Raw genomic sequence first — 13877 nt, 5'->3', positions numbered from 1 at the left:
CGGGGCGAGCGGGGGGGGGCCGGCTTCGCTTGCGGGGCCGGAGGCAGCCGGTGGCACCGAGGAGGGCTGCTGCTCATGATGGTGCCTGTAATGGTGTCCTCTGCTGGTGCACCCTGCTGCGCTTCCACTCCTTCCCCCAGTTAAAAGACACACCCAGGCACCAGATCCAGTCTCAGGGTAGCTGTGTGCTCCATCCCATTGACAGCAGCATGGGAAATGGCAAAGGCAGGGCCAGTGCCTGGGGACGGGGCTGCCCCCGAGGTGGGGACCAGCAGAAGCCAGCGGCTGGAGCAGGAGCTGAGCCTGATTTTTTTTCCTGCCTCACCCGGATGCGAAGCCTCCCCGTGGCCCCCGGGGTCCGATGCTGGGTTCGACCTTGTATCAAAGTATCTGCTCTTCAAAGGGCTGGTTGAAGTCCCAGCCTTGTTATTGTTTTGGCGTCTCTGCACCTCTCTGCTTTTGCATTTATTTATTCCCTTCCCATTGCCGGAGCCACGCAGTCCTCACCTGGCCTGGGACCAGCCCAGGGACCAGCTCTGCTCATCCTTCCCTGGGGATCCCCAGCCCCGAGAAACCCCCCACCGCAGAAATGGGTGCTCAGAGGCGGGGAAGGGGTCCGTGTGTCCTCATCCCCTGCTGCGGAGCCTCTCCTGTCTCCCCTGCTCTCATACCACCGCCACGCAGCTTCGGCACGTGAGGGCTGTCCCTGTTCTCCTGGTTTCTCGGGGAGAGCAGCCATGCACCATCGCCAGCTCCTCCGCCGGGTATCCCCAGCCGGTTTCGAGGCGCTCCCGGGGTCCAGCGCTGCCCGAGCCCCCGTCCTTTTCCTCGGTGGAGTTTGCGTGTGTGCGCGCGCGTTTCCACCTTGCGCCATTTGCATTTCGCTTTGCTTCAAAGTGCCTGCGCTGCCTCCAAGGAAGGAAATAAATGGTGTAAAGGAATTTACATCCCGAGCGAGCGAGGCTGCTGGTCTGTCAGGTTTCATCTGCTGCCGAGAGGTGGAGGGTTCATCCCTGGTGCCCGTCCTGTCCCCGGCCGCAGGTGCAATGGGGACAGTCCCAGCTTTGCTCGCAGCCCCTCTCCTGGCGTCCCGGCTTGGAGGTGCGGTGGTGGATGGGGACCCATGCGTTGGCTGTGCAAGATGCCAGCGTTCACCCTTGCCAGGAGGGCTGCACGGTAAAACCACTTCACAGGGCTGGCACGGCGGTGTGGGGGCCCCAAACCGGCTCCTCCGCTCCGGGCCCCCGCTCCGGGCCCGCTTGGGTCGGGGCTGGGCGTGAGCAGCGGGGGAAGCCGCCCTGAACGCTGCCGTGGGGTTAAAGAGGGAGGAGAGCAGGCGGGTTTTGCAGGGAGCCGTCTCCTCCTGTACCAGCTCCCTGCCAAATCCCTGCGGGGTCTCCAGGGAGTCAAGGGGTGCCTGTGGCAAGAGGGACTGAGTAGCCCAGGGTCCCCATGAAGGACTGGGGCTCCCTCCTGGAACCGCCCTCATTCCCTTTTTCCCCCGTCCCGGTTGCGTTCCCTGATGCAAAAATGCTCTGGGTAGGGAAGGGGGTCAGACCCAGACCTTACAGTCCTGGAGCCCTTGGCTGTGCCAAAGGCCAGCGAGACAAAAACATTTCTAAGACTCCACTTGGAGCAGGAGAAAGTTTTTCCGTTGGGTTCTTATAGCTCCCGGAAAGTGGGGTTTTATTTTTGTTGTCTAAGACAAAAAATCCTCTTAGGAGCTGACTAGCAGCGGCGGCGCAGGGTGGGCGGCTGTGCATGCGCCGTGCCAGGGAGGTCTAGGCTCGGCTTTGCTTTCCCTCCCTCCCTCCATCCCGTGGGGTCTGTGGGTGCTGATGCTGGTTTCCACGAGGAAAAGAGGAGATGTCCCTGATGTATGACCGGTCCCATTTGTGTGTACATCGATGCTGTAGCACCTGTGATGGCTCCATGCCACCCTGGGCTGTCATAGGATGCTCCCGCCCGGGGACACAGCTGCAGGGAAAGCCCTTTTACTGGGGAAGGGGGCTATTTCCCACGGCGTGCCGATGGGTAAACTGGAGGCCTTAGGGGGGGCTGATCTGAATTTCCTGGGGTTGTAGGCTGGGGCCATTGAGCTCTCCCCAGTTGCCCCTTCTTTGCATGGTGCAGGCTGCTTTTGGAGGGATTTTACTGGCAGGGGAGCTGGTTTCCATGGTAAAAACCTTAACAACATCTGCCAAAAATCCATCTCCCCGTTCGCCTGGCCATCTGGAGGGCGCAAGGAGGCTTTGGTGGAGTGAGGAGGTGGCCATGGGCTGCTTTGGGTGCTCCTTCAGTGTCGTTGGCAGCTCAGAGGAGTCTCTCTGCCCACTCATTTATGCCCCAGGTGCAGGTTCGTGCTGGGATGCGGGGGGCACCCCAGTGTCACCGAGCCTGGTGGGGCACAGGCAGGCTGGGGATGGGGGAGACATGGCATCGCCGCCTGGGGAGGGAGGGCTGCGGGCGCCATGCACTGGGAGCGGGTGGCTGCACTGTAATCGGATGAGCCGGCACTGCTCCAGATGGACCTGTCAGCTCTTGTCAGTGCTGACATCCCTCTGGGTCCCTCCGTGTCCCCTCGGGCCAGGGGGGCCACCACCCATCCCACTCCGCTGTGTCTGCTTGGAGCAAGGACTCCAGGAGGTGACACTGTATTAGCAAAGCCCGTCAGACAAACAAGGTCCCTGCCATGCTACAGTTCCCTCCCCATGTTTTGTTAACTTTAATGGGAAAAACCTGGCATGTGTGTCTGTCTGTCTGTCTATAGTGCCTGAGCCATCCCACGCTGAGGGCAGGGGGGCCTTGCTGCTTTGCCACCCCACCACCCCAGACGGTTTTGCAGCTGCAAACCCAAAGCCGGCCACTCGGTGCCTTGCCTTGGTGTCCCTGTGCTGCAGCGGGGCAGCCATCCTTCCCTGGGCGTTCGTCTTGCTGGCAGCAGCGGGCTGGGCTGGGTTGGACTGGGCTGGCAGGAGTCGTGCCTGCTGGTCTGTGTCCCCAGATGTGCGGCACAGGGCTTTGCTGTGTGCTGGCACGGCGCACGGATGGGTCTGGGTACTCGTGGGCAGAGCATCTTGGTGCGTAGGATCCTGGTGTCCACCAGGAGAGGTTTTAGAGCTCAACTCTGCACTCATTTGCTCTTCTCTCCTTAAATGTTACTCCTTTCTTCTTCCCCTCGCAGCCGACAACCCTCCCGCAGGGCACCATCAACATGAACCAGTGCACGGATGTGGTGGACGGGGAGAGCCGGACAGGGCAGAAATTCTCCTTGTGCATCCTGACGCCGGAGAAGGAGCACTTCATCCGGGCTGAGAACAAGGAGATCATCAGCGGGTGAGTGCAGGCCTGGGGCCAAGCTGCCGCGGGGCTCTTCCCTTAGCCGAGGGGAAGAGGAGGGCGGGTAGGACCTTGCCCAAGGCCGGGTGCTGTGGCAGTGCGTACCCACGCTGGTCCCCGAGTGACAATCACAGCCTGCTGCAGGGACAGTCCCGGGGGCCGGGTGTAGCTGCTGCCTCGCAGTCACCTCTGGTCTTCTCTGCCTTTTTGGCAAGGACAGGTTTTCTTTCCCCTTCCCCGCTTCCCTGCCTGGCGGACCCCTGCCCTCGCCTGGTGCTCTGCAGCAGAGCGGGGGCCCGAGCACCCCCTGAGCTACCAGATTTATGGTGTGAGCGTGAGCACTGACTTTAGCAGAGACCTGTGCAGTGGCGGATGATTTAAGTCCTTCCTCCGCACCTAGTGCGCATGCTTGGCCATGCCGGGCTGGAGCCTGAGGCTTCCCAACATGCTGGACACCTTTCAGAGCCAGTGCTCCAGGAAACTCAGCCTCTGCCGGGAGCCTTGGCCAGGCCCTGGAGCTGAGATGCTCCTAAGTCACTCGTTACTTACAAAGGCCACCGTTTTCAGGTCAGTTTTGTTGTCTGTCTGGGCAATATCCTGCTCCCCGCTGCAGAACATTCCCAGCGGTGTTTACCCCCTGGGAGCTGAGCTACGCTAGGGCGTTTGTGGGATGCTCAGAGGGTGCATCTGAGGTGCTCGCCCCGCTCGCTCCCTGCGGGCAGGCTGGCAGAGGGGGCAGATGCAGCCCACCCCCCCGGTCCCAGTGGAGCATCTGACCTCCGAGGACGATTAAAATATCATCGCTCATAGGAGCGCCTGCTGCCGGGATGCAGTTGCTCAGCAACGCTGAAGATTAGGCCACTAAAATGAGGAAATTGCCATAGATTTCCCAACTCCAGGTGTTGGATGGTGACCTAGAAACATCCTTGTCCGTCGTTGATGTGCCGGCTTGGGTTGAAGACGGCGCTGGTGAGGATGCAGAGCCGTGGGAGAGCCGAGCCGCTGGCATGCCGCGACAGACTGCGACGGTGCTGCTGCTCATCTGGGAGCGTTTTCCATGTGGGATGTCTGGAGCTCAGTGCCTCCCTCCCAAAATTTGTTGAGATTTGAAACTAGAGCAGAAAGCTGAAGAGATGAAGCGCTCGCTCTTTCCCACTTTTCTGAGGCACGGCGTCTCCTGCTTGCCCGAGCCCTGGCAGCAGCAGAGTCAGTGCTTTCTGTTCAGATGATTTCTATTTCCAAGCATTTTCTTTAGTTGTGACTCCCCCCATTTTGGTAAATACTGATTGAAACAGGCATTTTTCTATGCATGTTTTCATGCATTGAAACTTCCCTGCTCTGCTGAGACAGGGGAGCGTGGGTGATTTCCCCCTCCGTGCACCGCCTTGGGCAGGCAGACCTGTCCTCCGGTGGCACGGCCACCCTCCTGGCCACATTTGCAGCGGTGGGGTCGGCACGGCCACCCCCCTGGCCACGTTTGCAGCGGTGGGATTGCACCAGCTGCGGAGCCGGGGCACAGAGCCGTGGGGGAGTCGTGGCACAGGGGAGCCGGCTCCTCTCCTCCAGCCGAGGCAGGAGCAATGGCAATGCCCCAAAACGTGGCCAACCCCCATGCCCTGCTCTCTTCTCCCTCTCCCCACACTCCGGTTCGCAGCTCAGCCTTTTGTTGCCGGTCCTGCCCGCCACGCGGGAGGGAGAGGCATTGCAGAGCAAGGTGGGGCTGATTTATTGTTCATTGGCTCGGCGTTGGATTTTGAAGCAGAGCGTTTGCTCCTGACTGCAAGCATTAATCATCCCAAAACAGTCCCACTCTGGGTCCGAGCCAGGCGGGTTTCATTTGCAGTTGCAGCACGACAGGAAGATTTCCCCAGCCGGGGGAGAATTTGTTTTACGTTCGTTGCATGCTTCTGGCATTTATTGCTTAACCAAAACCCACTTGATGTGGTCATCTCAAAACGCTTTACAGCAGCAGCGTGCGAAGTGGGGGGAACAGGAGAGGGAAGGAGGGACATCTGTTTTTTTGCTCCACGGATCCCTGTGGAGTTCACAGAGATGCAGAGGCAGGTTGTCAGGCCTCAGTGGGAGGCCACAGGAGGGTCCCCCAAAAAAGCGACTTGTGCAGGGGATGGAAATCTTAATGCCAAGTTCACGCTATTCTTTCTTGGACAAAAGCGCTTTGTGTGCAGTGTGCGGGCGTTGGCATCGCTGAAGGGGGAAGGTCCTGCTGGAGGCTCTGTCCCTTTCGCCTCTCTTTCAGGATCCTTGAATCCCTGTCCCATGTCAGCCTTGGCCGTGGCCTCGCTCTTGCAGTGAGTGGCATTTGAGCCAAAGCACCCTGGGGTCATCCCTCCTCCCCTCCTGTCTTGCCTCATTTTTCCCCCAGGAGCTGGTTGGGATGATTTCTGGGTACTGTCCAGGTTGGAGAAGCTGAGCTCCTCTGTGTGCTCCAGCTCCTCTGAGCTCCAGCTCGGAGTTGTGCTTATGGCCGAGTTACAAACCCCGGAACGCTGGGGTTAGGGGTGAAATGTGGATGCTCCGTCTCTGGAGCTTGCAGGCAGCCTGCCCCGGAGGTGGGATGGGGCAGCGTCTCTCCGGGCAGTGTGGTCAGAGCCACCCGTGGAGGGGAACAGCTTTGGGGTCCGCAGCCTGCAGGAAGCTGCGTTACACCCATGGTCGCTCCCGTCCCTGCCCTTCGGCACAGACCTCACCTTTTGCTTTCTCTGTCTGCAGGTGGCTGGAGATGCTGATAGTCTATCCGAGGACAAACAAGCAGAATCAGAAGAAGAAGAGGAAGGTAGAGCCCCCAACTCCCCAGGTAACCCCAGGGGGACACACCCTGTCACCCAGCCCCTTGCCTCCCTCTCAGGGCCACGGCATTGCTCTGCTCCCGGGGAAGATCCCCCCAAACCAGCTGGACCAGCGGGCTGCCAGCCCTCTGACGCTGGGGTGAGCCAGGGCAGCAGGACGTGAATTAATTCCTGGTCATCACTTCCTGGGGTCACACGCTGCTTTCCTGGCTGCTTTGGGGCAATGTTTCGCTCCCCGGGCGCTGTCTTGTGGCACCAGCCCTGCACACGCTGTCCCGGGAGCAGCCGCAAAGCTGCGTGGTCCCTGTGGGGGACCAGGGAGAGGTGCTGGGCCGTTCACGGGCCATTTCGGCAGAAACAGGATGAAATTCCATCGGGCTCCGGTTACCCGCTTTGAGATGACCCCAGAGATAATGGGAATGAAAGGAAAATACTAAAGGCTAGGGCCAGGCTGGGAGCTCCGGGGGCCGGAGCCGGGCTCTCCAGGGACCCGGCGGCGGCTTCGTGCTCACTTTGACTATAAATGGTAAAAAGCGGGGCCGGCCGTGACTCACGCGTTCCTGCTGGGCTCCCACGTGGCCTGAGTGGGGGAGAATCCCACAGAGGGGGAACATGACCCCAAGGCCACCCTTGTCCCTTGCCGGGGCTGAGAACAGCCGTGTCCCTGAGGCTGCCTGACCTCCGGGCGTGCGTCCCACCGTCGCGGGGGACTGCCTGGGAGGGCTCCTCTGGCCTGTGGCACTGGGGGACTGAAAACAGCATCGGGGCTCCCCTGAGCCCCGATTTTCAGGTCCCCTTCGATGAAGTCCCCAGGATGGTCCTTGTGCAAATTGGGCCATGGGTGGGTTTTGTAGGGTGTTTGTTTGAACCAGGTTTTCACCACTTCACTGGATAAAGAAGTTCTGGGCAATGGGAAAAAAAAACTGGGGGGAAGATGATCCTTTTTTGCACGCCAAGCTGGAAGTCTGAGCCACCCCCTGCCAAGGGCTGGGGTCATCACAACCCCTCAAATGCTGGCTTCAGTGATGCTCCAGGGAAGATGCCTGCTCCTTCTATGGCCAAGAGCTGACGTGTTACGAGTTGCCTGTCCTCAAGCCCCAGGGAGGGGGCTGTCACTTTCGGGGCACCCTGGCAAGCTGATGCAGCAGGGCAGGGATGCTCACCCCATCCCTGGCGCAACACTAAACCCAGGCTGGGTTCAGGAGCGGGACGGGGTGGAGAGGAGAAGGGGCGCAGAGCCAGAAAAACATCATTCTGGGTTACATTTCATCACCATGGCAACTTCTTGGAAACCGTACAGGATCCGAGCTCCTGAGCACCAAATAAGGGAAGCGGCTGCGGGAAGGATGCTGGCTCCCCGTGGGTGGACGGGCTCCCCAGGTGCTTGGGGATGGGGTGAGCATGGAGCCTGGTGGCACTTTCCCCCTCCTTGGCTTGGAGCGGCATGGTCCACCCCAAGCCCCGTCCCGTTTGCTACCCTCCTTCCACCCTCTCCATCCCATCACTCCCAGCCCCGTGGCACCAGAAAAAGACTCAAATTCACTTTTGCAAAACCAACCTCCATGTGGGACCTGCTGCTGGATGGATGCTGCCTTGTGTCGGGCACTCACGAGAAACCTGCAAAGGCAGAAGCAGCATCTTTCCTCTGTCTCCTGAATTGTGCCAATGCAGGCGGCTGGTCCGGGGAAGGAGAGAGGATGCTGGGGAGAAAATCAGCACCAAATCCCCCTCTGTGAAATGGCTTCTGCTGAAGTTGGCTGCTGTTCAGCTCGCTCTCCGTGTGCCGGCGGAGAAAGCCTGATTTCTTTCTAAAGACGGCTGCCCGCTAATCCGGCAGCGGATCATGTCTGAGAGCCGCCCAGGGAGGGATGGACACCTTTGTGATTTTAAAAAAAAAATTTAAACAATGGATATTTCTGCTTTTTTCCCCACTCCCACGTAGTTTTTCCTTGTCTGTGCTACAGCAGAGCTTGGCTGCAGCCAGGCGCTCCTGGGGCATCAGGACCGTTTTCAGCTCCCCCCATCATTTTGCATCTTGCCCCTGCAAAATCACCAGGGTGGGAGCAACGCAGGCAAAGCTGGGAATATCACTCCAGCTGCAGATTTTTGGACAGGAGTTGTTAGGTGCAATCCTAGAGGTGTTTTCACATTTGCTTTGCAAGAAGGTTGTGGTCTTGGGGGAAAAAGGGCAGGTTTCTCTTGCAGCTTTTGCCGTGTTCCGGCAGAGCGGTGCGGAGCGGGAGAGACTGGGCTTGCTGCCTTTGCCTGCCTGCTGTTCCTGGGAAATCGAGACAGGATTTGGGGCTGAAATCTGGGATTTGAGGCACTGCCCTCTGTTGCAGGACGGGTTTGCACAGGGGTGCGGCAGGCTCGGGTAAGCAGAGCGTGCCCAGGCATACTTAATACAACTGGAGGCTGGTTTTGCCGATTTTGGTGCACGCTCCTTTTTGGAGCTGTTCATACCGCTGAGCGGCAAAGAGTTAATTTCTATGCTTGTTCGTATACTGCTTTTTGGCCCTCAAATCTCTGTCTAATTAAATACGTATCTACAAATAATTGTATGGGGGTGTGTGTAAGGAGTATATAAAAATATATATCCTGAGCTGGCGATTAGTTTTGGGCTTTCAGATCAATGAATGAGAGAGTTGTTGAGCTTGGAAGGGTCCTTGGAGATCGTCTGGTCCTACCCCCTGCTCAAGCAGCATCCCCTCGAGCAGGATGCCCGTGAACTCTGGATTGTTTACCTCCGACACTGCATTCCTTTAGAGTGAAATTTCCAAGGGGATTTTTTTTTTAAATTGAGGTCATTTGCTGCTTGTTGTGGCTGTGCACGGAGCCAGGACCTGCTCCCTGGGAGATCCCCTGGCTGCTCCGGCGCAGCCCTGCGAATGCCGATTTGAAGGTGCAGGACTAAAACCCACGGGTGGCTCTGCTGATGAGGGAGCGGGGACAGAGGGGATGCTCTTTGCAGCCCGTGTCCCCAGCCCGTGGCTGCCGGCTTGGGTGCTTCTGGATTCCCCCTGCTCTGTGGAAAGGGAACAAGCAGCTGGGAAACTTCCCACAATCCGAAGACTTTGGAGGGGGGATAATTGTCATTGATTTATTGGTGGCTTTAAGGAAAATAATCTGCTAATGCAGAAGCTTAATATGACAACAGCAAAACATCTGCTAGTGAACAAAGCCAAACCCTAAGCGAGTTGTGAAAGCTGCTGCCTCTTCTGGGCTGTGCGCCGAACCTGGGCTGCCCAGGCTGCGGCCACCAAAACGGCATCATCTGATGGACTCCATAGCCCCTCGTTAGGGCCTGGAGCAGAAGTCTGATGAGGAGCGGCTGAGGGAACTGGGGCTGTTTAGCCTGGAGAAGAGGAGGCTGAGGGGAGACCTCATCGCGCTCTACAACTGCCTGAAAGGAGGTTGTAGCGAGGTGGGGGTCGGTCTCTTCTCCCAAGTAATAAGCGATAGGACAAGAGGAAATGGCCTCAAGTTGCGCCAGGGGAGGTTTAGATTGGGTATTAGGAAAAATTTCTTCACTGAAGGGGTTGTCAAGCATTGGAACAGGCTGCCCAGGGAAGTGGTTGAGTCACCATCCCTGGAGGTATTTAAAAGATGTGCAGATGTGGCACTTAGGGACATGGTTTAGTGGTGGACTTGGCAGTGGTAGGGTAATGATTGGGATCGCGTTTTAAGGGTTTTTCCAACGTAAACAATTCTATGATTCTGTGATTCTATGATCAGCTAGAGAAGCATTTAAGATGATGGGTATTGTTTTAAAATAGCATAAAGCTCAATGCAATGTTGTGTTTCCTTTTTAAAAGAAACGGCCTGTTAGGTAACCAAAGCGCCCGGGAGGAGTACAGCGCCGGTTGGGTTTTATTCTTTTTATCAGTGGCCTGCAGCAAACCAGCTGTGACAAACAAACAACACAGCTGCTGGTGGCAGGGAATTAATTTTCTCCTCCATCCCGTGTCCTTTAGCTTGATTTCTTGTTTTTTCTGACGTTAGTTATAACACTGAGAAAATTCAGTCCTGGCAAATGGGACCCGAGTTATAACACTGAGAAAATTCAGTCCTGGCAAATGGGACCCGCGAGAGAAGCCTGGTGTTGGTCTGTGTTTGTGAAAGGCAGCGGCTGCCCGCGAGCCAGCCCGCGGAGGGACTGGGGATGCGCAGAAGGAGCGGGGAGAGGGAGAAGGAGCGGGGACATGCAGAGGGAAATAGGGGATGCTGTGTTGATTTGCATCAATTACAGAGGATGCACTGTCACCCCAAACCGGGTTTTGGCAGAGGTGAGGGGAGCGTTTCCAGGTTCCCTGTGAGTCTGGACCTGACAGACCCGTTTCTCTGCGGGGTCTGCAGCATTGCACGTGAATTTGGGTGCATAGCCCCACACATGCACCAGGCGGCTTTTGGGAAGAGTTGCTGTGCTGGAGCACAAGCGGAGCCGCGTGGGACCCTGAGCGCTGGGAAAGGGCTGGGGCTTTGCTCCACTTGGGATTGGGCCGCGCAAGCAGGAGATGAACTTTTCCCAAGGAATTACGTGTTGGTGGCCGCAGCGTCCTGCGCGCCATGCCGGGAGGGGCAGTTCCTATCTGAAAACAAAGCCAGCGAGCTGCTGAAGCGCCTGGCCGAAGGTCTCCTTCGTTTGTCGGCTCGCCTTTGCTCTGGATCTTTTCCCAGCTGGATGCATGGGGAGGTGCAGCCGGTTTCGGGAGCCCTCCCTGGGGCGGGATGGTTTCCTCTCTCACTGGGAGAGCGGCGACGGTCCCTTTGGCTGAGGAAGTCCTGACCCGTCCCTGCTGCCACGCTGTCCTGGGGCAGGGTTTCCACCTGCGAACTTGTCCCCTTGGGAATGTGGCGGTGGCACATGGCTGAGCAGCCCCGTCCCCATCCCATCATGGCACGTGTTGTGGGCAGCACCCAAGCCGTGTGGGACCCACGCCTCCGGGGACAGCCCGATGGGGACCCTGGGTGCAGAGCTGGGACAAACCCCTCTAACCCCGCCGTCTCCCTCTTTCTTTTTAGGAGCCCGGTCCTGCTAAGATGGCCGTGACCAGCAGCAACATCCCCAGCGCGGAGAAGGTCCCTGCCACCAAGTCCACGCTTTGGCAGGAAGAAATGAGGGGCAAAGATCAAGCAGACGGGGGCAGCGGCATCAGCCCAGCGCAGAGCCCGGTGCAAGGCCAGGCCGGGGCTGCCAGCTCCCTGAAGGATGCTTTGCTGGACAGCAAGGAAGGTGAGAGACGGGGGTGGCAGCACCCGTGTGATGCTGCGGTGACCCGGTTCGGGCAGCTGAGCTGGCAGAAAACGACCGTAGAAGGAAAAGTTTTCTGTGGATTTGGTTCCTGGAGCATCCCAGCAAGGAGGGGGAGGCAGATCTTGTCCCTGCCATGCGGGCACCGGCACGAGGCATTACAAGCTGGAGTTTAGGAAGGAAAAAGTTTGCATCATGTGCTGGAAAATCACAGTGTGGGGCCCAATCCTGCTCCGGCAGGGAGAAGGGGCTGCCTGCCCTTGCACTGGGGGCAAAACGAGGGGGAAAACGCCTTTTCTAGCCCCTCCGCGTCCCCACTTGGGGCACCCGGAGGGTACGGGGGCCATGCTGCGCTCAGCCCGGCTGTTGGGGCTGCCAAGCCCCGAGCACTACTTCCTCCTCCGGCCCCTGCATCAGCGCCCTGTTTACATTTGGTCCCTCATGAGACCCTGGAAGGCACCGGGGCTGCAGCATTGTTCTCCCTGGAACAATAGGGGCTGGGGACTTTTCCTGCCGGGGCCATGGACAGGTGCCACGCGCTGTGGCCATTTCCTTTATCTGTCCGCTTGGATGGGGGGACGCTTTCCGCCCAGCTGCCAGGAGCAAGGTGTCCGTCACCTTGCGCCCACGGAGCTGTGGTTGATGCTGGGCTGGGAAGCACGGGGGTGGAAATGGGTGCACAGCGGTGACTGCAGCCGACCATTTCTTGGTTTGAAGGTTTAGGTCTTTCATCTGTGCGAGCCCAACCCAAGAGTTGGACCAGCATCCCCTGTTCCCTGCAGACGGTCCCACCATCTCCATGGGCATGAAGGATGGTCAGGGTGCAAGAGGTGGCACAGCGTGGGGCTGGGGCCCAGACCGCCATTGCTCTCATTTCCTGCCCCTGTCCTGGGTGGAATCAGAGTGGTTTTTGTTGAAAGCAGAACTTGGACTTGAAACCAAGCACGGTGACTTCTCTGTCCCTTAGACGAGAGCTCCATGAATGGAGACCGGATAGACTGTGGGCGGAAGACGCGTGTCGAGAGCGGGTACTTTTCCTTGGAGAAGACCAAGCAAGACTCGAAGCTGGAAGAGCAGCAGCTGCCGCCCCCACCGAGCCCGCCCAGCCCCAGCACCCCGAACAACAGGTACAGTTATCCCAAATCGCCCTCGCAGGAGCATGCCCAGCCCTTTCCTTCCCCAGGTACCCGATCAGGCGACCGAATGATTCACAGCTTCTCTCTGAACTCCTTGGACTCGAAGAGCAGTTGCCCCATGCACAAGGACTCCAGCAGCAGAGATGTAGGAAGGGGAGCTGAAAAATCGGGGCGTCCCCTTTCTTTTAAAGCCAGCCGGCAGTACACCACCCTGGCCGACGTTCCCAAGGCCATTAGGATCAGTAATCGTGAGGCCTTCCAGGTGGAGAGGAAGCGGCTAGAACGGAGAACCCGGGCCCGTAGCCCTGGGAGAGAAGAAGTGGCCCGGCTCTTTGGCAATGAGAGAAGGTAAGGGATGAGTGGCTAATCTCTTCCTTGCATGCTTGCAACGGCAGCGAGGCTGGGTCCCCACCGCAGCCCTGGACGGAGCAGGCGGTATTTGCTGGGTGAAGCCCCTTTGTATTACGGTGCTCCTGGGTTTAAGGATGCCCATCCACACTGACCAGGCGGTGGGACGTCCTTAGTAGTGCTAGTGTTCAGGTGTCACCCTGCCTGGCTGCTTTGGGGACAGCTGGCTGGGGTGGGTGATGTTCGGTGGCTGCATTTGCAAGCAAGCCCACCCTCCCCATCCCCTCCCTTTTTTCCCCTCCCCGGTGGGGCACACGCTGGCAGCTGGCACCATTAATTAGGTTAGTTCTCTAAATGGTGTTAGTGCCGGGTACGTTACGCAACTGCCTAATGAGCTGAGAGAGGTTTCAAAATGTCACGGCATTAATCTGGGAGAGGAGAGGCGGGTGCAGTGCCGAGGCAGGGCGCAGCGGGCTGCAAAACAGCTTAGTGCGGAGGAGGACGGGGAGGGCGTCCGCACGCACGCCTGCACCGCACACCGGCGTGCTTGGTGCTCTCCGGGCGAGGCAAAGGATGGGCTCGACTTGCCCCGGGAGAGACGCCTTTGTGCGGTTGAGGGCAGCAGAGCAAACCGGGAGACAGGCCCCAGGCGAGAGAGCCGCCTGCCAGTCTGATTTTCTTGCCCTGGTTTTCCTCCGGGCATGTTCTCTCTCGCACGGTTTCAGCAGGCGCTTCTCTGTTTCTTCCCAGCCCCTAAAGGACTGTTTTCCAGCCTGGCTTCCTCACGCCGAGAGCTGGGAGCGGGTCTGAGGAGGGCGGCGCAGCTTTGTGCCGGTGCCGCCGGTTGCCAGGAGGATGCCAAACCCAGCCCAGCCTCGGCAGCGCGCACAGCGAGTGCCAGGCTGGGGATAAAGGAGAAGAGCATGGGTTTGGCTTTCTCTGCCTTGGGAATTGGGTAGAAAGAGAAGGATGCCACGCAAGTCCCTTGGCCACCCT

General features: G+C 58.6%; 1 protein-coding gene across 1 annotated transcript; it reads left to right on the top strand.

Moving 5' to 3' along the window:
* Positions 1-3183: 3183 nt before the first annotated feature.
* Positions 3184-12881, top strand: LOC104082255 (myosin phosphatase Rho-interacting protein-like; the record flags this gene model as incomplete). Its single annotated transcript, XM_009585307.1, has 4 exons — positions 3184-3336; positions 6070-6154; positions 11169-11379; positions 12365-12881. Coding segments are annotated over exons 1-4 (935 nt in total), but the record flags the coding sequence as incomplete, so codon positions are not given.
* Positions 12882-13877: the final 996 nt, after the last annotated feature.

The sequence above is a fragment of the Fulmarus glacialis genome, unplaced genomic scaffold, assembly GCF_000690835.1.
Source record: "Fulmarus glacialis isolate BGI_N327 unplaced genomic scaffold, ASM69083v1 scaffold39419, whole genome shotgun sequence".
Lineage (NCBI taxonomy): Eukaryota > Metazoa > Chordata > Aves > Procellariiformes > Procellariidae > Fulmarus > Fulmarus glacialis.
Note: the sequence above shows the minus strand (reverse complement) of the source record. Positions and strands in the feature narration are given on the sequence as shown.